This window comes from Glarea lozoyensis (assembly GCF_000409485.1).
Source record: "Glarea lozoyensis ATCC 20868 chromosome Unknown GLAREA7, whole genome shotgun sequence".
Classification (NCBI taxonomy): domain Eukaryota; kingdom Fungi; phylum Ascomycota; class Leotiomycetes; order Helotiales; family Helotiaceae; genus Glarea; species Glarea lozoyensis.
The window spans coordinates 1346604-1370101 of record NW_007361002.1 but is presented as its reverse complement, the minus strand read 5'-3'; the positions used below and the strand labels follow the sequence as shown (position 1 = coordinate 1370101).

General features: G+C 47.2%; 5 protein-coding genes across 5 annotated transcripts; 2 read left to right on the top strand and 3 right to left on the bottom strand.

The window, feature by feature from the left end:
- On the top strand, positions 1-1134 carry GLAREA_01642 (acid phosphatase phoa; the record flags this gene model as incomplete). The annotated part of the gene is made up of 5 exons (XM_008088858.1): positions 1-214; positions 265-547; positions 598-754; positions 805-889; positions 938-1134. The coding sequence occupies 5 exons, from the start codon at positions 1-3 to the stop codon at positions 1132-1134; spliced, it is 936 nt and encodes a 311-aa protein (XP_008087049.1).
- A 3203-nt stretch (positions 1135-4337) lies between these two features.
- GLAREA_01641 (Pectin lyase-like protein) lies at positions 4338-5181 on the top strand (the record flags this gene model as incomplete). Its single annotated transcript, XM_008088857.1, has 3 exons — positions 4338-4662; positions 4712-4959; positions 5014-5181. The coding sequence occupies 3 exons, from the start codon at positions 4338-4340 to the stop codon at positions 5179-5181; spliced, it is 741 nt and encodes a 246-aa protein (XP_008087048.1).
- A 1037-nt stretch (positions 5182-6218) lies between these two features.
- On the bottom strand, positions 6219-8941 carry GLAREA_01640 (uncharacterized protein; the record flags this gene model as incomplete). Its single annotated transcript, XM_008088856.1, has 2 exons — positions 6219-8300; positions 8405-8941. The coding sequence occupies 2 exons, from the start codon at positions 8939-8941 to the stop codon at positions 6219-6221; spliced, it is 2619 nt and encodes an 872-aa protein (XP_008087047.1).
- Positions 8942-10832: 1891 nt separating this feature from the next.
- On the bottom strand, positions 10833-17016 carry GLAREA_01639 (P-loop containing nucleoside triphosphate hydrolase; the record flags this gene model as incomplete). Its single annotated transcript, XM_008088855.1, has 4 exons — positions 10833-11006; positions 11058-16518; positions 16568-16900; positions 16970-17016. 4 exons carry the CDS (start codon positions 17014-17016, stop codon positions 10833-10835), a joined length of 6015 nt encoding a protein of 2004 aa, XP_008087046.1.
- A 1486-nt stretch (positions 17017-18502) lies between these two features.
- On the bottom strand, positions 18503-23090 carry GLAREA_01638 (Calcium ATPase, transmembrane M; the record flags this gene model as incomplete). The annotated part of the gene is made up of 3 exons (XM_008088854.1): positions 18503-19382; positions 19436-22581; positions 22629-23090. 3 exons carry the CDS (start codon positions 23088-23090, stop codon positions 18503-18505), a joined length of 4488 nt encoding a protein of 1495 aa, XP_008087045.1.
- Between the last annotated feature and the right edge of the window lie 408 nt (positions 23091-23498).

Here is a 23498-nt window from a genome sequence, read left to right as displayed (position 1 = left end):
ATGCATTTAATCGCCCTTTGCGCTGTGGCAAGCGCCATCGTTGTTGGTGTACATGGTCAAACACAATATACTGCAACAAACGCGGCGTCGGTGGCTGCTGCGAGAGCCACCGCTAGGACTCTCAGCCCAACGAGCTATGTGAAGGGTAAAACGTTTGACAGAGTTGTACAAATCTGGCTGGAGAATACAGACTTTGATATGGCACAAGGAGACCGTATGTGCTACCACAATCAATTAAACGGGCGGGCACTGAACCAAATATAGCATCTCTCCAATCAATAGCCAAGAAGGGGATCACTCTGACGAACTACGAGTCTGTAACTCACCCAAGTCAGCCTAACTACATTGCTTCGGTTGGAGGACAGACGCATTGGGTTATTTGGGATCTATTCTCGCGAATTAGCAAATCGACCAAGACCATCGTGGATCTTTTAGATGCCAAAGGTGTTTCCTGGAGCGAGTATCAAGAGGATATGCCCTATTCCGGGTTCCAAGGAGACTTTGTTAATCAGCAAAACGGGAAGAATGACTACGTGAGAAAGCACAAGTACGTGTAAAGATGTCTTCTAAATTTCCAGTGCTGATATGTTTTACTAGCCCATTGATCTCCTACGATTCCGTTTCTTCAGATCTGGATCGTCTAGCGAAGATCAAGAACTTTACAATGTTTGACCGTGATCTCAAGGCGAACAAACTCCCACAATGGATGTTCATTACTCCAAACATGACAAATGATGGCCATGATAGTTCAATCGTATGTAGATCGTAACAGAATGTGCAAACAATAACTAACACGTCACTCAGACCGTTGCCGGAGCTTGGGCGAAAGGCTTCATTGAACCTCTTCTCCAAAACTCGAACTTCATGAATAACACATTGTTGATATTGAGTATGTGCCTGAATTCCACTTTTGGGGATGAATACTGACATGAAACAGCTTTTGATGAAGCTGAAAATTATTTCGCTAGAAACCGTGTGATGACGGTGTTGCTTGGAGATGCTATACCGGCCAGTCTTCAGGGTACAACAAATGATACCGAGTACAATCACTACAGCATTTTGAAGACTGTAGAAAACAACTGGAATTTGGGAGATCTTGGGGAGAATGACAAGAAGGCAACCGCATTTTGGTAGAGTCTTCAGTATCAAAAACAAAGTTCATACCTCATGCATCTGTTCGCTCAGTCGTGTCCGATAGTATAAGGTCTCCGTAACCTTGATTATTTTGTTCGCAAGATGTTTTCTGTTGTTGGGTGGCAGGTGAGCCACATGCCATGTTCGCTAATTCTTCCCTACATTGTTGGGCTAGTAACTAACTCCCAAATCATGATCAACATCTAGTTGCTGAATGGCATACATAAGATCTTACATTTATGTTCTTGGTCAACTCAGCGACCTAATGTCGATAATGTCCGGACTAGGCAGTATCAATTGAACTAGAGCTCATCTCTGTTCGCTCAGTTCAGAGACTCAATGATCTTATTGCGATTGCATCTCCCCGAGTTCTTCGTGTCTTTGCTGAGATAGTTCCATCCGATCTACGAAGATGTGGTCAGTTGCATTTAAAACCAGAGTTTCGACAATCTATTAGGTGTTTTTGACCGCGAAGTGTATGCTTTTTTAAGGATGTGTACGAAGAGGGTTAAGTGACGGATTTCACAGATCAATCAGAATTGTATTGGAGGGATTCGATTCGGATATGCCTTCAGGCGTCGTTCTGACAAGACCACAGGCTTCCCCTCAATATCGAACGATCTGTCGACGAGATTATCGCCACCATAGATTTCTCATTGACGGAAAATTGTCGCGTGTCTAGGTAGGCTGAGGGGAAATATAGGCCATCCAGTTGTGACATCTTGTGATCTTGTTCTTTCGTAAATGGTATGTAAGCGGAGTTACTCGATGTACGCGGAAAAACGAATGTTTTCAAAGCCTTTGAGTCCCGAGGATCCTCTAATGTGACCCAAAAATTTGTTCGAGAATGATAGAAGGCGTCCACACCGTAGTCTACAGGAAAGCTGTCCGATGGCAAACTCTGCGAGAACATACTGCCTCCTGACTTGTGATAAATGTGAAAAGCTCAGCACAAGCGTAGATCTGATATATCTGAATTGGTATAGATAATCAGATGGGGCTCCGGGAAAAACCTTATAGGCGACACACATTAGATTTCGGCAAGATTAGATGACGTTAAAAAAACTATATTCAGCGGCATCTAGTGGTTAGGCTCCGCGCTAACACTTAAAAATACGGCTTGCTTTTCCAATGTATTATTTACATATTTTGGGCGAAACGTGCGCGCATGAGGACTTAAACCAATTGAGACGATGTTTATACGGTGTACGATGAACCAATACCTGCACATTTCCCCACACTCTGCCAAGCGATTACATGCGGGAAAAGGACCAAGGAGAACTCAGCAGTTGATCACAACGCTTCATTGGACACACAACTCGGCTTTGGTTGGTGGGGAAACAATAGGTCCTTCAGTTCTTGAACTTGTATTCCCATTGTCGCAAGAAATCCTCCGTTCGGTATAGCAAGAATCAAAGTGTCTTTTCAGGTGTGCTCTAGTGAGCCAGAATTTAGGCTGTTGAAGTTCGCTACATTTGTGGATTTTTAGTGGTGGACTAATGATCGTGAAATGTCAAGAGTGCAACGGACGTGCCTAATGGCATCCCAAGACGGATCTGTCAGATGATGGACAGCGCTGCTTGTCATGTTCAAAGATCGTCGTTGAGCTACTTCAGAGTAGGCAGCAAACTAGTCTGCTAGAAGCTCCATTGACTAATGTAGTGTAAGCCTTCGATGGGACAACCAACGAACACGTTTGGCATATTGTAGCGGAGACAACAGCTAGATATGGTTCTTAACATCGGTCGAACAGTTCGAAGAAGACCAGCTTTGTTGTTATTATTCGCAGAAAATCAAGCGCCCTGATGCAGCCAACGCTATGAGGTGAGAACACCTACTGATCTCTCGACACGGAATTCACGACACAAGGAGAAAATTGAAAAGATCTGATGTATTTCGCGCCTATCTCGCATCGAAAGATTGGAGAGATCTCAATTCCGATTCAGTCGGGATGGTCTTGATAATCCGAAATCGCCGTCGGCAGCGGTTTCTGCTCCTTCTCCTTTTGCGGATTCATGCAACCTTCCACTTTTCCATTGACGGACACAAAATACCAAGACTTTCGCATAAAGTGTTTCTGGATCTTGCCAAGTTGCCAAGCTCCCCTGCCAAGGAGAAAATAACAGATGAACGCCCAGCTGTGTTTGGGATCTACAAACTCATCAAACAGTTCATGCTGACGCTGTGGAACATGAGGTTGTTGTGCAGAGCCTCAAAAATTTGATGCTTGTGTCACCGAGAGTTTTGCAATGGTATTTCTGTACAACTCCAAATGCCATGTCGGCAAGATGCATATCTTCAAAACGATGGAAGTTGGGGTCTGTAAGCGAGTTCAACGGGAATATCCCCTACTGTAAAGCTTCGGTATGAGGAACCCACTTCGCGGTCCTTCATCGTTCAAAGAAGCAACAAGTCCTAATTTTATTTCCCGATTAGTCCTCAAGGAGCTTTTAGACATCTTGGCCAATTAGACTGACTCTCTCAAACAGAAGCGACCCATAATTCAATTTGGAGCACGAGCCAGCCGGTTGCTTCCAATGGGTTTTGCCTTTAAAAGAGGGGAATATTCCGACGGAGAAATATATATCCAGTTCGATTTGAGGATATCCAACTCCACCACTGTTCGAAACCTGTGACCCTAGGCGGCCAAGTGATTAGAATGAAGAATTTATGTCGGCATCCGAGTCTGCCATGTGTCTAGATGGCTACCAACCCACACTTTTAAATCGTCCGTCCACTCGATCCCGACACGGTAGCCGGGTTTGGACTCTTTTTATGGTTATTCCATGATGTTTCCACAACGGATACTGCCTGGCTTTGGCCATATGTTGGATCAATTAAGGTTAATCCACGGCAAAGAGGTAAATTCACAGACTCATAGCCACACCTGCCGGAAATCTACCAGATCAAAGTGGCTCCAGGTAGCTCCAGGTATAGTGAACCAAGACTCTAGTCAGAGATATCGGAGTTTGTGAGCTGTGTCCCCTTAGCTGATGTCTCTAAAGATATCAGACATCCAAAATGTATAAGAGAAGCTTCCTTCCCTCAGCAGTTTTTCTTTCCTCACCAGCTTCATTTTAGCTTTACTTTCGTTCTACAACACTCTTTCTCAATCCAACTAATAGATCATTGTATATTTTACGTTCTTTTACATATTATTACATCCCTTAAGCCCAACCAGCTTATCAAACAATATATTCAAAATGCAGTTCACCACAGCAGCCCTTACCGCTATCTTGGCCACCCTCGCCGCCTCCCAGACTCTCAACATTCCAGCCCGTTCCGGAAGCATCCAAACTCTTCGTGCCCCAATGGCGATTTCTGGGTCAAAAGACATGGGCAACAAGGAGTACGACCGTGGACAGGCCTGCGACACTGACGCTGACACTGGATCTGACAACGCTGTTTTCATTCTTGAGAACGGTGCTACCCTCTCCAACGTCATCATTGGTGCCAATCAACTCGAGGGTGTGCACTGCAAGGGTGCCTGCACCTTGAAGAACGTCTGGTTCCGTGACGTTTGCGAGGGTAAGAGAACTTCAACAAAGAGCAATTGTACATTACTAATTCCGTATAGATGCCATCTCCCTTCTCGGTAACGGTGATGTTCTCATCCAAGGTGGTGGTGCTCAGAACGCAAAGGACAAGGTCGTCCAGCACAACGGAAAGGGAACGGTCACCATCAAGGACTACACAGCCGTCAGCGTTGGAAAGGTCTACCGCTCATGCGGTAACTGCTCCAACAACGGAGGACCAAGAAAGGTCATCATCTCCAACCTCAAGGCTAATGGAGTTACCTCCGATGTTGCCGGTATCAACTCCAACGTATGTTTTCTTCATACCATGAATCAGATTTAGCGAGGTACTAACAACTCACAGTACGGTGACACTGCCACCATCTCCGGATCCTGCGGAAAGGTCAGCCACGTCTGCCAGGAGTTCAAGGGTATCGACAAGAAGGTCACCAAGGGCGAATCCCCAAAGCTTACCTCCACCGGAAGCTGCCTTGGTGCCCAAGGAAAGCTCGCTAAGCTCCCAGCCTGCTAAATGCCTACATTGAATACGATTCAAGCTGCTCAATCTTGAAATTTTGGGTCGAATTCGGGAAGTGATTATGTGGAGGAGTCTCTTTTGATGCTGTTGCATCTTTCGTCTCTTTTCCTTTCGTATATTCTTCGATTGTTAGGACACTGGTACGCGACAAAAATCTGGGAATGGGTTGCTTGGTTCTATCTTGTATATATTCTGGTGTGCTAAAGGGCATGTGAAGCTGAAATACATATCCTGAAGCCAACAAACGCATTTGCGCTGTGCTGTGACCAATGTACCGGACGAAGTTTCGGCTTTCTAGTGATACCACTTGTGACGATAGCTAGCATGTATCTTCGTCGTTATCATACGACTCATTCTACGAGTCAGTCTGGATGGCACCTCTGTGTTAGCCTGAGAATCACCTGTATTCTTCTTTCGGCTTAGTTCCACACTATTCCTGTGTGTATACCTCGTGACTGGTGTATAGACTCTATGTGGACGTATTAGATCTCCTTCCATGTTTAATAGGTGTATATACCTATGGGGACGGATACAAGTTCCTTTTACGTTGTCGAGGCACACGTATCCTAGACTAACATATCTACTACTTAACATTATACTTACATCTATTTAGCTCACATTGAAGATCAGTTAGCCTAGGGCACGCCGTCAAGGAAAATCTTAGAATTCACCGTAGAGACCTGGTGGAAACCCTACTTCTCTTGCCGAGCCTATTCCTCTGCTCAATGATACTAATTTAACAAATTATCCGTGCAACAGAAACAAAAGCATAAAACCATCCTCATAATTCGTTAATATTCCATCAATTTCCATGTCTATTTGCATTGTTACATTCTATCCAGATGTTAAACATAGCTCTAGCCTTTCTTTTCACTCTATGTCCCCTTGATTCTATCTATTACTAAGAAAGTGTACTGCAAAACAAGCCAGCCAATAAATGGAGAAAACATTGCTACGTTCATAATTGGTCCCTAATTTATCAATTTTCCCCATGACTCCATCTTTTCCAATCATGTTGAACATGACAAACCTCAACGTAGCGCCTCCTCGTCAATAGGTTGATAGAACAATTTCAGCTCCTGAACACCAGCAGCAATACCCGTCAAGGCTCTAACCAAAATCTGGTTGTCCCTCTCAATTCGACTAATCCTACGTTCCAACTCTAGCGTCTTGGGACTCTTTTCCTTCAATACGTTGTTTCGTTTCATACGGCGATCATGTCGGCGTTCCTCGAGCGTAGATGGAGGCTTAAGACTTTCCACGGATCTGTGTCGTGGTACACCACGAAGACGTGTTGGTAGGGCTGCAACAGCAAGAGTATCGGAATCAGAAGCTAGGAGTGATTCAGGTACAAGATGGGTGCTTGTTTGCTCAACTGACTGAGAACTAACAGTGCTGTAAGCTCGTTTAACGGATCGGTCACTTGTTGGAGGTGGAGCTGAATAGGAAAGATCAGAATCTCCAACAAAGCCCGTGTACTCCGGGAACTCAGCGACCGTTCGGATAGGTGACAGAGATATCTCTGACATATTCTGTGCTTTGATCCGCTCTATATTGCTGGGTCGAATCGAAGAAGCACGTGAGGAGGCTTTCGCTGCACCTGGCTCAGAGTTGTTGCGCGAGATCATGGAGAAGTCTGATACTATCTTGTCGCATAGGCTGTCTTTGCTTGCATGTATGCTATGTCGTGGGCGTACGCTAGATTGACGTGTCATGCTTTCTGTCATGGATTGAAGAGGCGTATGAGTCGAGTAAACGGATCCTGAATCCGGTCTCTCCCTTCCAGGAGCTAGCGAGGTTGCTCCACGGTATTCACCAGGTCGTGGTAGAGAAGGGGAATCTGAAACAACTTGGCTTAGCCCTGTAGCCGTTAAACCTCTTTCTATGTTTTCATTGGCCTCGGTACCATTCATGCCAGATGCAGATGGCGCCTTTGATGTGGCAAAGATGCCCTGTGGCTTCTTACTCGACTCCAATTGTGTAAACCCTCCCTCGTATTTCTCATATTCAAGAGGCTTTGGCATAGGTACGTCAGAATAAGCGCGATCATGTCCAAAGACCGTTGGAGCACTCTTCCTGCGACTGCTTGTGTTTTCCATATACAGAAGAGCCATATCCCGCGATTTCTTGATCTTTACTTGTTCTTCTCTTGTCTTCGGCAAAAAGTCATAGTCATCATAATCTATATTGTCGGTTGGTGTTGTCAAAAAGGTGTTAGCTCCAACAGTAGAGTGTCGTTTCAAGATTTGTGTCTTCACTGGCCTCGTCTGGGAGGGCGGCGCCGTTGCAGGTCGTGATATAATAGCGACCCGAGCTCCAGAAACGTCGATCAAAGTCTTAGAAGGAGCCGTGCTCGTGCTCTGAGGAGGATGAGTTTCCATGTTAGCTTCACTCAAGTTCGACGTAGTTGCAGCTGCTGTGTTCAACCCATGAATGGGCTGTATGCCATCAGTGATGATCGAGGCACTATTGAGATGCGTTCTAAGGTCGTTGGTTGAAATATCCGTAGGACCGACTGAATTGTCAACATATTCTTGTGGCACACCTAAAGGTACCCTTGTCGTCTGTCGCGGAGGTATAACACCAACATTAGAGACATGGTGACTCGGAGCAGTTGAGACACTACTTGCGCCGCGCGAATGGCTACGAGTTTGGGAACTCTCCACAGTACCACTGGAGTTGCTATATTCTGTGTGCTGGTGCTCCAGGGGCGTGATAATAGAGAGAGGAGCAAACCCGCGGGTGTATCGCGAAGGCATACTCTGACTTGAAGCATGTCGCGCAAGTTTGGAACGCCTTTCTTGCTGACGGTAGAAGTTTTCTAGTGTCTTGACAGCTTCGGCTCCTATGATATCTTCCGTAGGTGTTGCATTCATTTTCCGTTGTTCGCGCTCGTAGTCAAATGTTCCGTTTTGAGCGCCAGACATCAGCATATGAAATGACCCTGATTCGCGCGCTTCGGCTACCGGGTTCAAAACAGTGAGTGAGGCTCTTCCTGATCTTATATAATTCGCGTCTGGATCTCGCATTGACTGGTAGGAAGACTGCGTAGACAGTGTTTGTTCTGGTGAGATCGTGATTGGCACATAACGTGCACCGGCGCCAGTCTTACACTTTTGCAATTGGTTAGCATTAACTCTCCTATTAGACCAGGTATCTCGATTATGACAATCCTCGCTAATGACTTCGAAACGCGATGCGATTGCAGTGGACTTACCGAGACATTTGAATCAGATCTTTGAACTGATTCTGGCTCCTTTTCTCTCTTAGAACGCATCTTTGAAAGTATCCTGAATGGTGACTTCTTTGCGCCTTTATTCTTGCGATTTTTCAAATCGTCTTCGGCATTCTCAGCCACAAGATTGGTCTCAGGTGGCGGTACTCGCGTCAGGAAATCTGCAAGCGCTCGCATGCTTTCTCGATTACTCTGAGACGCACCCGGGTCTCTTGAGCTTCGTCGTGAGTAACCTCCATCTGATCGCTCTCGAGCAGGTCTCTTATCCCTGTCTGGGTTGTATGGTGGTTCACTCCGCCGACGATCATGTCCTTTCGTACTTATGTCGCTGTACGTGCGGCTGGAAGATGGTCTGTAACTGCGGATATCACTTGCGACAGGTGGGGCGTCTCTGCGAGCGAGAGCTTCGCGATCTGAGATGACTGTCACTTCATGATGGACTTGGATGGAATTTGACGAATTAGACCGCCGGCGCGCAACTTGCGATGCGCTTCTCCGTCTACTGCTGGAGGCTTCCATTGCTCGTATTCTGCAGAGATAAGTCAGGCAGATGTAGCATAAGGTAAGGACAAGGTGCTAGAGATTGGACTTACTAGAAAAGTAACATTTCTGGGTCTATTTCTTCTTCTATGCTTGCTATCCGCCTAACGGGTTTGTTTTCTCGTCCTGGCTGAAGGATCGAGACTGACGACGAAATGTTCGGAGGTCTTTGAGGTAGGCAGAGTATGTTCCACAGAGAGCAAACGCCAGCAGTTCAACACTGCGACCTGTACCAAAGCTGGAGTTTGTTTGCAGGAGTGTGTTGTTCAATTGAAAAATGGATTTGCGCCTACATGCAGCAGGAAAATTGCTATGGGATCTACGGTTAAGATTGCAGCGACGCCTAAGTGACACAACCCAGGGCAGTGGCAGCTCTAATTCGGATTTGCGCACAATGTTGACGAAGTACTCGTACTCAAGACCAAAGTTTGGCAGGAGCGAGGAAAGAGCCGCCCGTTTGACGGGATCAATCGAGCTATGTAGGACAGCTCCCGATCGTGCTAGAGTAGCGTCATCTCTAGTTGATAGATGTACTTGGGTAGCTCTCCACGAAATTGGTCCAAACAGGCGTTGGTGGGATATGCAGTAGCATTATCCGTACAGGCGCCACAAGGAAAGGTACAGCATGGACGCGCAGCCTGCAAAGTGCAGACCGGATGGGCATATGCTGGTTACCCGAAGAGACCGAGTGATTGAATTGAATATTGCCTGGGTAGGTAGTGCGAGAAAGAGATTCATTGGGGGAAAAAGGCAAGATAACAATCGAGCGAGAGAATACCGACGATTAGCTGTGTACGCAGCGGCAGTAGTGGAAATGAACCACACACCAGTACCGGGAAGGACAATGCTCGCTCCTTGCCTGCTCGACTATTGCTCGATCATCTGCGGCCACTGTCCGCTGGTAGAGACTTGATAGTAGCGTGGTGCTTGATCCGGCCGAAGGCTGCAGATATGTGGAAGTTAAAAGTCCCACGGCCGTCTGCAACGAAGATTTGTTGATGAATTCAAAGTGGAAAAGACAGCGTTCAAAGAAGACGTAGAGAGATTGTCTACACTTCTTCGTTCTGTTGCTACAAAATGCTTATTCGAACGGCCCAAACATGGAAGTGGAAATGAAATCGGGCTCCCTACAGAATAAATCAGCCCTGTGTCACAACGTCTCACCCCAGCTCTCGGACAATTAACTCGCATTCCGCCAGCCATAATGGGACATGCAAACGCCTGGCGCGGGTCTCTCGAGCGGGGTGGAGACGATCGGCGGACAACAGCGCACTCGAAAGATGCGCAAACTCTATTACTGCTCGTCCATTCGAATTGGTCGTAGATAACAGTATAGACTCGAAGTGACGCTCAAGGGCCGAGCAATGCAGAACGGACTGCCTCCACGATATTTGCTCTTTCCGTGCCGATAGCTACAGCCACTCATGTGACAATTGACAATTGACAAGTGACAAGTCGAGCATGTTGAAGAGGGAGAGGTCTACAGACGTTGGAGACGAGTACTACTCCATGTGCACCAAAGACGCATCTCGCAAGGTGCACCATTAGCGAGCACACCCCTACCACAACTCTATTTTGACTTGACTAGATGCAATAACGAGGTCTCGATCCTCCATGGCATCATCGACCGTAGAATACATTATTGGCAATTCTGAAAGTTGGCTGGTGCCAACGCCAAAATATCACTAGAAACCCCCTTATCATATGCTGCCCCTACGTAGAGATGCCCGCCCTATTCCTATTACAAATGCTAAGAAGATGCGCAACCGCTTGTCCGCGCCAAAATGCGATACTACGCCAGCAATGCTTGAAACAAATCCATCATACTCTTTGCAACCCAAAACGCCAATAATGGTAATTATATATACTTTCAACCTCTCTTCGGAGGTTTACGTTGTATGAACGGATCCGCCGCTGCCTTTCGACGTGGAGGCATCATGCCAGGCGGTCGGACTGGTTTCGCTGCCGTAGGAGTTGGCTTGTTTGCCTGTTGAGCTCGAAGGGCGGCGTCCAGATCGGGACCCTTATCTTTTGCCGGTGCGACCTTGGGAAGGAAATTAGTCAACATAGACATCATCTGGACATGCACTCATACCTTTTTGTTAGCGGTGCCATCTTCTGAGATGGAGTCCCTCGATCGTTTACCATGCGAGTTTTTAGCTGAAACACTGCCTCCTATACCTGGAGAAGAATTGCGCGAATCGGTCTTGGATATAATTGTATCGGAAGATAACCCTCTCGTTGGAGTTGGGCGTGCGGGTTTCCTATTCTCGTCGCTGATCGAGCCTTGTCTGACCGTGTCACCCATAGGAGCGTCGGTCATGATAACATCATTGTCCATTGCCTCAATCACGCTTGATTTTCTATCCAGATTCGAACTAGGCGCGAACGAAGAATTGCTCGGAAGAACAGGGCGACCGTTGGTAATTGGGCTAGGAGGTGGAACTTCGTTACGGGACGATGTCTTGGATAGCAAGCCCATAATATCCCCTCCGCTGTACTTCTTTCGTGTCTTCGCATCCTCAATCAACTTGTTCCAGAACTCTCCTTGGCGCAAAGACCTGGAATCACCAAGAACCCAAAGTGAAGATTTGGCTCTGGTAAGACCAACATTCATACGTCTAATATCACTCAGGAAACCAATACCGCCGGTAGACTTCGCTCGGACACATGAGAAGATAATAATCTCACGTTCACGGCCCTGAAAAGCATCGGTAGTGTTAAACTCGATCTCGTTGAAGATACTCTCACCAAAGCGGTTTTGAAAGCGATCTTTGAGAGCATTAAGCTGGGCTTTGTATGTGGTGATAATACCGATCTTGCCAGTAAAGTCAATGTTTTGGTAGTCTGTCTTCAGGCGCTGATACAGCTGCATTGCGGCATTAAGTTCCGGAACATTGATGAACGAGTGCCCTGCACCTTGAGTCTGAACACCCTCGACATCGAAAAAGCGGTAAGGACCCAATATCGTGCTTGCGTGCCATGCTTGTCGTCTCAATTTGGCCATACCATCACCATCAAGCAGTCTTCCCTTGTAGAATTGCTGACTAGGAAAGCTAGAAATGTCCGGATGCATACGATATTGGGTATCGAGGAGGTGTACATCCTGAGGATGATTCTTTTGCATTCGGACAAACAGACTTTGCTCGTACCCATAGCTTTGAGCAGACCTCGAAAGAACAGTGGGTGGTAACTGCTCAGGATCTCCAACCAGTATACATTTGGAGCAACCGTATTTCAATGGAATGAGAGCGCTCAACTCAATACACTGAGCCGCTTCATCGATGATGACAGTTTCAAATTCAATTGAGAGATGTTTAAACATGTCGTGACCACTACCACTGAGGGTAGAGCAGAGCACATGAGCACCATCGATTATTTCTTGCTGGTATTTTCGTCGATTGATCTCATTTTGCCTCGCGAAAGTGTTACCGCTCTGCTTTTCCTCATCGATTTTGTTGCCGAGATGAGCTTGCTTACGTTTCAACTCATCAAATTGTCTCTGTAGCTTACGTTCTCCATCCGTGTCTGACTTCTGGCGCATGGCATCCATCTGTGGTCTGAGAGCATTCAATTGCTCCTTAATAGCTCCGGCCTCCTTGTGGAGTTTGTCTCGGTCTTGTTGTACCTTGTTCCCACTATCATCACCTTCCATCTTTCGGCGGACCAGCTCGTCGAGCATTACGTCTTGAACCCCTGCGTTCGCAACGTCGCTCCTACCGATGCGAATTACGTTGATCTTCTGATGCGGGCCACTCAATGGTTGGATCCCTTCCTTAAGTCTGACCACCAACTCATCCACAGCAGCGTTACTAGGAGCACAAATCAAGAGTTTTTTCTTAGGACCAATGGAAGGAGTACTCTTATCTGCGCGTCCGGGCATAGGTGCTAACGCTCTCGGCTGAGCATTTTGCTGCTGCAATGCCTGGGTAAGAAGAGCGCCGACCATAGCAATGATAGTCTTGGTCTTTCCAGACCCTGGCGGTCCTTGAATCAAGGTAAAACCGTCATTGTCGTTGGCGGACAAGATTGCTTGAGACTGCCCTTTGTTGAGATTATACTTAGCCTTTAGGTTGTCAATTTTCTCATCCGAGTATTTCTGAAGCGGTGATGGTTTCGCCTCCATAACCTCTGCACACAGATCGTAATACTCCAAACTACTCAAAGCTGCGTACTCCCGCTGAGTGGTGTTCATATCAGCGAGTTTTACAGTATGAATTTTTGCGTTCATCGAAAGACCTTTCAGGAGTTCCTGGTCAATGTTCCTGCTGACCTTCAACGTCACCTCGATTATGTCTTTCTTTCGGGTGGTCCGGTCTACGCGGGCAAGACAATGTGGCTCTTCTCGATTCTTCATTGGATCCTTACATTTCGATAAGAGAACAATGTCGCGCTCGTTAAGCTTCATGTCGCGATTGAGAGTCATGGGCATCTTGGCACTTATCTCCATGAACTTATCGACAGACATTCGATTAAGCACAGTGATCTCAATTGGTCTGGAGGTATTCTCTTCTTTCGCCACTACCAGAGATCTCCATACTTCTGCAATAAGTAAGGGCGTAAATGTCTTCTTGTAGATATCGAGATCAAGGAAATTGTCGGCAATTCTCCTATATTCATTGCTGGTGGGTGGGGTATCGCCCTCGTGGAAAAGGTCCCATTCGAGTATCTCTGTGTAAAGTCTGTCCATATTGGGCTCTACTCGGGCACGCAGATCTTTGACAGATCTCTGGACTTTGACTTTGCGGACTGGGCCTTGTTGTAACTCTTTGAGCGCACGCCTTCTGCTCGCTTCATATTCAGACACCGCTTTAGCACCGACCTTTCTCGTCTTAACAAGAGCGTTCGTCTCGTCTTCATCTTCATCGGCATCACTGTCCTCATCCGAAGATCCAACCATGATTTCACTACGTATAGGAGCGTGGTCTTTGCCAAAAACACCACCTATATCTTTGAGTCCAGAACCTTCCCCACGAACTCCACTTAAGCCGCGGAGAGCCCTCGCTTTTGCAGCCTGTTCATTCTTTATTCGCTGCTTTTCCGCTTCGGCTTGACGGCGCTTCTCTTTGAAATCTGTCATGTCGCGGCTAGGTGCGGCAGGTTGTATTACAGAATGTGGTCGCATAGAGTTAAGCAATGCTCGGTTCTTCTCTGTCTGAGAAGCCAAGGTTAAAGTAGTCTGCCTAACAGGCAAGGTCGGTTCACGTCTTCTCCCATCCGCAGATTTTGACCATGCATCAATAGTGCCTTGTTTCTTGACCACGGGAGCCACGGGAGTTGGCTCCACGGTATCAACCCCTTGGTGTTCATCAAGAGCTCTCTGCAGCTCCGCCTTTTGTTGAGGAGTTAGATTCGTCCGCTTGAAGTCACGTTGATTCTCGCGTTTGCACGCTGCCTTAATGAAATCCGACGCATAATCGTCTATCTCCAGATTCGACTCCCCAAGACATCGCAAGAGTTTGCCTAGAAGACTGGTTATAACACTAACAAGGTAGCTGTCCCTCAGCCTGAGAAGCCCTGTGAGGCCGTTAACATTTTGGCAGACGACTTCCAGTACCCGTTCGGTGGAAGCATTAGTATCGCCAAGTGTCGGATCTGTCAGCGCGGAGGCAAAAACCGTGTAGTTGTTGAAGAGACTCTCAGAGTATTCCATAGCGTCTCGACAAAAGTCTTGCATGTAGGCTGTGGATTTATCGACCCGCGGGGCCCAGGATTCTGTTGCACAGAACACCATATCCATTACTCTCCACTGACCTTTCCACCAAGCCAAGACAGCGCCGCGCTCTGCGGTGCTGAGTGAACCAGAACGTAGCTTTCCTGTGCTTCCGCTCAGAGCCGTGAGAATTTCACGTCCCGTCTTGATGGTATATGGAATGGGCGAAAAGGTTCTAGACTTGCAAACCTTACCTACGGCGAAGGTCAAAGAATTTAATGTTGGAACGAAGAAATCATCCAGCAGAGCCTCGACCGCGTCTTGCTTTCCCATCTTACCAGTTAGGGCCTTGACAAGGGCTACGGCAGCCTCGTGGACGTCTTGACTCGGAGAAAGAAGAGCTGCGAACACCGGACGAGCTGTTTGGGGAGATCTACAGAGTTCTTGCAATTCTTCCGATTCAAAATCACTTAGTCGCTCATACACTCGTGAGATACTGTCCATAAGTTGCCCGAAATCACGGTTGTACTGTACGTGATCCTTTGGCATTAAGTCGGCAGCTTTCTTGTTCTTTGGTAGCATCACGTCTAGGCCTGTTAAGATGGTGGTGGCGCTCAGAATAACTTTTGCCAACTCCACGTTGCCCTTGCGGAATATATCAAGTACAGCCTGCCAGACAGACTGGGAGTGAGATCGTAAGCCTCGCTGAATGGCGATGTTGCTCGAAAGAGCCATAAACTCGGCACTCATTGCTTTGCAATCTAGCGCGAGCGCTTCGCCGATCACAGTCATACCCAACTGCTTCAGTGCCAGATTGTCGCTTTCCGGGGCTAAGTCTGCAGTTCCTGTGATCAACTTCTGATATTTCTGCACCAGGCCCATGATGTCGTTAATTACAAGTAATGATGTAGAAGGATTTATGGTGTACTCAGGGCTGTTGAAGGTGCGCAGGGTAACACGAATAGATTCTAAACCCGCCCGACAGCATAAAAGTTTGGCGCCTACGCTGGACGCGTCTGTCCCTTGAAATCGTTCAAGCAGGTTGAAAAGTAATGACCTACAGGCATCGTAACGATGAATGGGCTCTAGTGACTGGATAAAAGATGGAATCCAGGTAACCGCAGGATTTGTATCGAAATCAACATGTTTCGCTTCATTTTCAAGAAGTTTTCGGAAACCAGGACTGTTGAAGATTTGTTCGGCTACAGTGGCAGGAGATATAGTACCAAGCGCTGACCAAAAGTCCTTGGGTGACTTCTTCAGAAGCTGCGAAAATGCTTGGATGACGTCTTGTACGATTTCTGCAGAATCAAGTTGAAGATGCTGGAGGCCTAGATGGTAGATTCCGGGATGAACCTCCATCGCACGCAGGGAGTGGGTTATCAATGGCCCATCCATTTTATCCAGGATCAGAAGGAAACCGCTCCAGAAAGTTTGCACTGCTGCTAAATCCGCGTTCGGCTGGGCCACTTTGACAATTGCTTCACCAAGAGCATCATGAACAACCCAATCGAAGTTATCAGCGTCAAGAGGCTTGGTCAGACTTTGCCATGAAGCTTTTGCGAATCGCGACCGTATGGCATGTTGCTGAAAGAGGAATCGAGCTGTGGCAGGGAGAACGTCTAATAACCTCAGGACGCTTTTGCGCTGACACTCTTCAAATACGTAGTTGAAATTGTTTGATAGGTGATCTTCCGACTTATGAAAAGCGGTACTACACAAAGACTCGTAAAGCGCTACCACTGCTGAATGGTCCGTTTTGATTAGTAGTTTTTGACTTCTTTTGGAGGGCTCGGCTTCACATAGAATATTTCTAGCAAGAAGAAGGCCTCTTTCGATTCTGCGTACATCCAATTCGTTGAGACGGCTGAGCAGTGCAGCAACTACCTCGTCTGGGAATACCCTACAGACACATCAGCACACGTTTTATGTTGCGAGTTGGTTTCAATCACTCTGCAAGTTCCTTTAAATACGCTTTCCTACCTATATGCCATTGGCGGACGCAGGCATCGCATGACTGGAATAAGGTATCGAGTTTTTGCTCGTAGTATTCGTGGAATCCTGGGGGCGCGAATTCCCCCGCGCCAATCACCAGCGATGCTGCGAAAGCAACTTTAGATCGTTCTTTGCCCTCTTCAATTGCTTTGTGTTTTCCTTCGATGCTTATACCCTCAACTTCCCCATCGTCCAGCTCTGCTTCGTCCGGGTGAAGATAATCGTGATAGTCCTCTGCCGATCGCTTGGGACAAAACCAATGAGCATCCTGGTTGTAGCTTTTCAAATGCCTAAGGATCTGCCCATTAGCTGTATACTACAATCGAACGGGGAATATAGTCGAAAAGGTCGACACATACGCCTCCAATTCCCTGAGCTGCTCGAGGAGTTCATTTTCGCCAGCCATGGTGGCGCTTAAGCAACGCCTTTGTTCCCCAATGAAGGCTACCTGATCTCCGCTAGTTCGCCATCTTTTCGACAGAATCTATGAAGCTGGTGTGGTAGATTGTTCCGGGGTTGGAGATGTAAAGAAATGAATAGGTGATGAACAATTATGGGGTGTCTTGCTCTTGGGTGGGTACGATCTTGCGTAGTCTAAAGCCTGTAGACAATTCTATTAGTTTTGGTCGAATATTTTGAAGATGCAAATAGCTTTGGGGAGAATGTCTTGGGGTATGTTCCACGTCTTGTTTTGGAAGAGAGGGATGGCGTTGGATTTTATCAAGATCGTAGAAACAGACAAGTATGCCAGAATGCACTCGATATATCACAGCAATGCCGCTGGTTTACTTTGGCAGCGGCGTCAATCTCAACGTGTCTTTCGAGCCTTGCAAGCACCTTTCCAACTCGTGCAGTCTCAGAAAGAGAAACCAGTATAAGATAAAAGAGACTGACAGTCACACTGCACCCCCGTTCCGTGAATAACAGGCTCACCAACTTCTTATCTCTGCTAGTCCGAGTTCCTACTCAATATATGTTCTTAGAAGCCTATACAATAGAGCTGCCGATGCTGTGCAAGTGGAAAGATCCTGTTTACACCGGATGTTTGTCGGAGATGGACTGGGAGGATCGTGTAGAGACGGATTGATGTTATTTGGCAGGTTCGGTCGTATGATTGCAATTCCGGTTCCTGCAAAATGAGGATCAAGTGAACAGCAGACAGGTGAGGAGTGGTATGAAGCAAATGTTGTACGGGTATGAATTTCGCGTTAAGTGGTTAGACACGCCGCGCCGCGCCTGATGTGATCCCTGCATACCGTGAAGAGCTCTCAAGGCCACCAGGCCACAACTTTGCAACTTTATAAATCTAATCTAAAGTGTCACACAACATAAAATCGCAGGAACGAAGCATGCAACACAGTGCTGATGGGGAAGGGCCAGAGCCAACGGACAATTCATGACTGCAACATCACATTCAAAAGAAAGTAACCCCAAAATTTCTCACCTTCACTCACACGAAATATTCTCCAGGATAGACATGGAGTTCTAATAAAAGGAAGCCAAAATAGTTAGACACATGAACTTCTTCTCTTTAAATTATTTGCTCGTAACCGCTGTATATACAGAAGGAACGAAAGACTCGCCCAACCTATTTCCCCCAATCATCTCCAGCTTATCGCTCGAGAGCGATCCAATATTTGCCTTTAGTAACAGATAGAAGATAGTCTCGAGGAGTAGGGATAAACAACCAAAACCCAAGCCTCCTTCCAATCCTTTGTGAACGCCGAGACACCCATGCAGTAGAAACAAATGCGGTGAATTACCGGTTCATATAGATCGCTCAATCATCATGCTTGGAAGATCTCGATGTATCAATGACAAAAGAAACAATGGTATTTTACAACTCCTGACCACCAACATTGCTTTTAAAAAGCACAACACACTGATCACCTTCACCGGAGCTCTGATGAAATGTCCTGCCTCCTACTTCTTACGGGACCGATGGATTGACTCGACTCGAGACGAGTCAGCAGCGCAGCTGATGTGAAATCGTTACTCGCTTCGAACGATGGACGAACGCGGTCCATAGAAGCGCGTATCCGGTCAAAAGATGGTCTAGGGCGGTCCATTGACGGCCGCATAGGCAGAGGTGCTTCGAGCGACTGGCGATGTCGTGTAAATTCGGTCCCATCACTGCCGTTTTGGCTTCGTCCGTTGTAGGTAGTAGCGGCGGTTGGAGCGACTGAAGGGGGGTAAATGGGCCGTTGGTCTTCATCAATGCTTGGATAGTAGGTGTGCTTACTCGGCTTTGGAGCATCAGATGAAGATGAGGATGACTCCTTCGATACCCCGTCATCAGATATGATGGCTCTGTCGAGATAATCGAATTTTCCTTGCCTAACTTGCTCACGGACAATGTCGACGTCGTAAGGGAAGTAAGCTTTTTGGATAACTTTAACGCAGAATCGGGGCAGGAGGCAGAGGATAATCGAAAGTGAAGTGACAGCCCAGAAAGTTGGCTGGGCGAATATCTCGGCAGCTGCTTTATAAAAGTATGCGGATGATTCGAAAGCGGAATAAACACCAGTCCAGAACCAAATGAGTAGTACACTCACAGCCACCAGTAATACCATAAGCCAATCCCAGCGATAGGTGTTGAGCAAGAGGTAAATATTGATCACGGCTACAGCGGCTGGGCCAATGTAGACACCAAATCTTTCCCGGCTATCGATACCCAAGCCATTAGTGCTGGCAAAGTTGGCGGCTCGGAAAAGGAGCCAGGCAACAAAGAAACAGACGACGGATTGGTAAAGACCATCAATCATATACAACCTGATATTTTGTGATTAGTACAGCGAAAGACGGGGGGTTTTTGAGCAACTCACCAAAACTTCCATTGCGTCCATTCCTTACGCTCAATGCCCCTTCTGTAAAGTTGGGGAACGGCCAGAGACACCTTATCGCTGACATCCTGATCTAATATACCCATAAAGACTATAGGCAACGACGTAAAAGCCAAGTTGAAGAGAAGGATGTAAGTGTAATCGTATAGGTAGGTCATGTCAAAGTCGCAGAAAATCTGGTACCAGAAAATGGTAAAGGTCCAGATGACGTTTTTGTAGAAGAAATTGGCGATGGTTTCAGCGACTCTTCGATAAGACCAACGTCCGTGTACCAGAACCAACCTCTGCAGAAATCGGAATTGGCCGATTGCATAATCAGAAGACATGACAGCTTGACGACCCTCCTCTCCAGCAATACCAACACCAATATCAGCCTCTTGGATCATGGCGACATCGTTGGCACCATCACCGATAGACAAAGTCATAACATCCAATCCATTCTTCACCAATTGCACAACGGCGGCTTTTTGAGCGGGAGAAACACGGCAGCAAAGAACTGATTTGCATTGCTTGCAGAGGAGTAAAAATCGTTGCCGTAGTTGAGGATCGAGAACAAGCTTGAGAGAGTCACCGTCAATGACGATGGCGTGCGTAGGCGCAGGAGGGTGATGACTTTTCCTGGCCAGCTTTAGTTCCTCGTCGGAGCCTGTAATGTTGAATGTTTTGAGATGTTTATCTAGCTCCGCTTCAGCGGTAGCAACCTGTTCATCCTCGATCTTGAAAACGATTAACTCCATGTCGTTATTGAGCAAGTTGCATGAGAAGCCAATGTTGATCGCTGTTTCGACCTTGTCACCAGTAAGCACCCAAAGCTTTATGCCAGCTTCGGCAAGGAGGGCAATTGTGTCTGGGACGCCTTCTTGTAAACGATCTTCGATCGCTGTACCACCAAGAAGAATGAGATCGCGTTCAATAGTGTCCGCAACGGCTTCGAGCTTATCCTCTCGGTCTTGAATAGATCCCGCAGCGATCTCGTGTTCCGCATTCCATTCCTGGTACTCCTGCTCATTCAACTCCTTCTGGGCAATGCATAGTGTACGCAAGCCTTCCCTAGCGAACATTTCAAGATGTTCAGCGGTAGCCTTTCGTAGAGGGCCTTGCTCATTTGGTTTTAAGCGGGAATAGATCATGCTGTCGGCACCTTTACAGAACAGAATGATCTTGTTATCTGGCATCCTGATTATCGCGCTCATCCGCTTTCTAGTGGAATTAAATTCCAGCGTATTGAGAACCTTGTATGACCTTTCTTGACCTTGAACATTCAATCTTATACCATCTTCCGAGTTTCCCAAGACTGTATAGCCAACATCTCTTGCAGTCGAGACCAACGCAGCCTCGTCCGGTGACTGGGCCTTGAATTCGATTTTGGGGGGGTCCCCAGGCACAGTTTCAGAAATGACAGTATGGCACAACGCCAGGGCCAGCATGAATTGGTCATTAGCTTGTTGCTGCTCTATTCCAGATTCGCCAGCGAGATCAGTGACAAAATCGGGAGCTACGAACGTCAAGTCTTCGTCGTGAAGATATGGATTATCGTGAAGCTTTCGCAAATCTTCCAGCATTCTAATTCGACCTTGTGCAATTTCCTCACGACATCTTGCTGCTTCCTTTTCCACGTCGATTCCCATTCGCTTCTGCATACCAGCTTGTGCCTCTGTGTAAGCTTCGCCGTAAGGCACACCGTTAATACTGGCCTTCTTGAATTCCATCACGTTTTGCGTCAAAGTTCCGGTTTTGTCAGAGAAGATGTACTCAATTTGCCCCAGATCGTCGGAGATGTTCCATGACTTTGGTGTGCAAGGGTAGTCCAGGGGCTCGTAATACATATCCACATCGGAATATATGAAAAACGCCTGGCAAGTTTTGATAATCTCGAGGGAAATAAACAAGGAAATTGGCACCATGTTCTGGAATAAGATGAGTGCGGCCCAGAATGTAATGAAGCCATCCATTGCAGGACGTTCGCCAATTGAACCGAATTCGAACCAGGCGATTGAATTGTTGCCATCCCCAAATGCAATACCCTCAATAATGGCGGACACGAGACAGATAAGAACCAAGACAATGAAATTGTAGATGACGTTCCAGTTCAACTCCCGGGAAATCCGAGAACGTTTGGTGGGCGTGATACCAGCGTTCATCATGATTTTGGTGTCAAACCCAGTAAAGACAACCACACCCAAAATCCACTCAGTGTTTCTCAGATTACAGCCTCGAAGTAATAGGTTGTTGATTGAGATAGGTTCAACCATCTCCTCTTTGGTTTCATGTTGCCTCCATCGAGCCGCAGCACTATACTGATAGAGATTCGCCTGTGGGGGCTCACTCTCAATTGAGAATTCGGTCTTCTCGCAGTCGCGAGCGTGCTTGATTTTTCTACCACTTCGAAGAGCATGGCGAACTTTCAAATTAGTTTCGCCGTCCAAGTTCTTGGTTTCGACATAGCAGGCACCATCGGGGTCGGATGTAGAAAGGATGACTACGTCTGCCGGTATCTGGTCGTCGTTGTAAATTCGGACAAAGTCGCCCACTTGCACATTCTTCCAAAAATCTTTATGGAATCGGGCTTTGCCAGCCGGCTTTTCGGGATTAATGAGAGATCCAAAGTGGCGAGCAGCCGGTGCACCATCCCCATTGAAGGAAAACGCGGTTTTAGGACGTTCATGATCTGCTGAAGGCACTTCTAGTCCGTCTGCGCGAGGAAGTGGGGAGGGTACTGGTGTCATCTGAATATCTTCGCGAGCAGAGACGAAAGATGTGCGTTGGGTATGTGTAGAAAAAGCAGATGCCCGTCTAGTGGCCGCCGATCCGAACGATGGTCGAGGTTGGTCCATGGCTCCCTTCGCGTACTCTTCCCCAGGTTTCTGTTTCTTGCTCATTGACCGCCATGTGGTGGCGATGAACCGACTGGTAGCTTTCTTAATCCTTCTCCATAATGAAACATCATCGGCGCTCACGTTCACATTATTCCAATCGACAAGTCGGTGAATCGAAGAGTTGTTCAACTCGTTGTCCAGTACTGTCCGCCGATAATCTTCAATCGCATCCTTGACAGCTGTAACGACGACAATGACAATTAAAGGTACAGCGTTCAGACCGGGATTGGATGCGCCAAATATGCTGAAGAACTAGGAACCATCAATACGGCCCAAATTGATAAGAGGTTAATGCTTACCGTTAAAATAATCAGAAACAAGAAATAAACATTAGCAATATTGTGGAATTGATACCAAAGATTCTTCGGTACGAAACTGATTGGTGTATACTTGGCCGTCCGAATCTTATTTCTTCGATAGTGCTTGACCGGGTTCCCGTCCTCATCGATCGCTTCGGGTGGCAGAGGAATATTGAACAGAATATTCCGCGGGCCTTGCTTATCGCGGTCGTGATCTGGGTCTTCCACTACTTTCCCGTCGTCTTCTGGCTCCTCTCTTATCCCACCGAGATCTGTACCCATTGACTCTCCTCCACCGGAATCTCTCTTCTTCTCGCTCTGTGACCCCCTATGATGGAGTCGGTCGATTATGGACCCACGCTTCTTGGTGCCCGACTTTCCTTTCACCCTCTGCGTTGCCCATCTTAACCTTTTCGTCGGCAGAGGTGCCTCCTCCGGTTCTTCGAATGAGGAGAGCGCCATGTCGTTGGCCTATACGCTGATGTTGGGCGCAGCCCTGACGGGATGTGGTTTGGCCTCCAGGGTTAGTAGGCTGTCTGTAGCCACGTTCGATGATTGAGTGTCGACTGCTCAACTCCGTGGTGGACAGGTACAATCACTGCTCGAAGTGTTGCGGCAATTCGAACTTGACAGATAGTGATTGATGAGGTCGCAATCGTAAAGTGAATTTGTTCGCCGGGTACTATGGAGACCGGAACGAACGGATCGCGTCGACACGACAGATGCCTTGTCCTTTGAACTTCTCGACTTGCAGTAGAAGAGGATACTGCTTGACCATGCCAAACTGCTTTCCTCGGGTTCGGTTTGTCGAGTGGAAAGATTGGAGGTGGCGTGCGATTGACGGATTGTTAGTCTGCAGTTGGGAGGTGG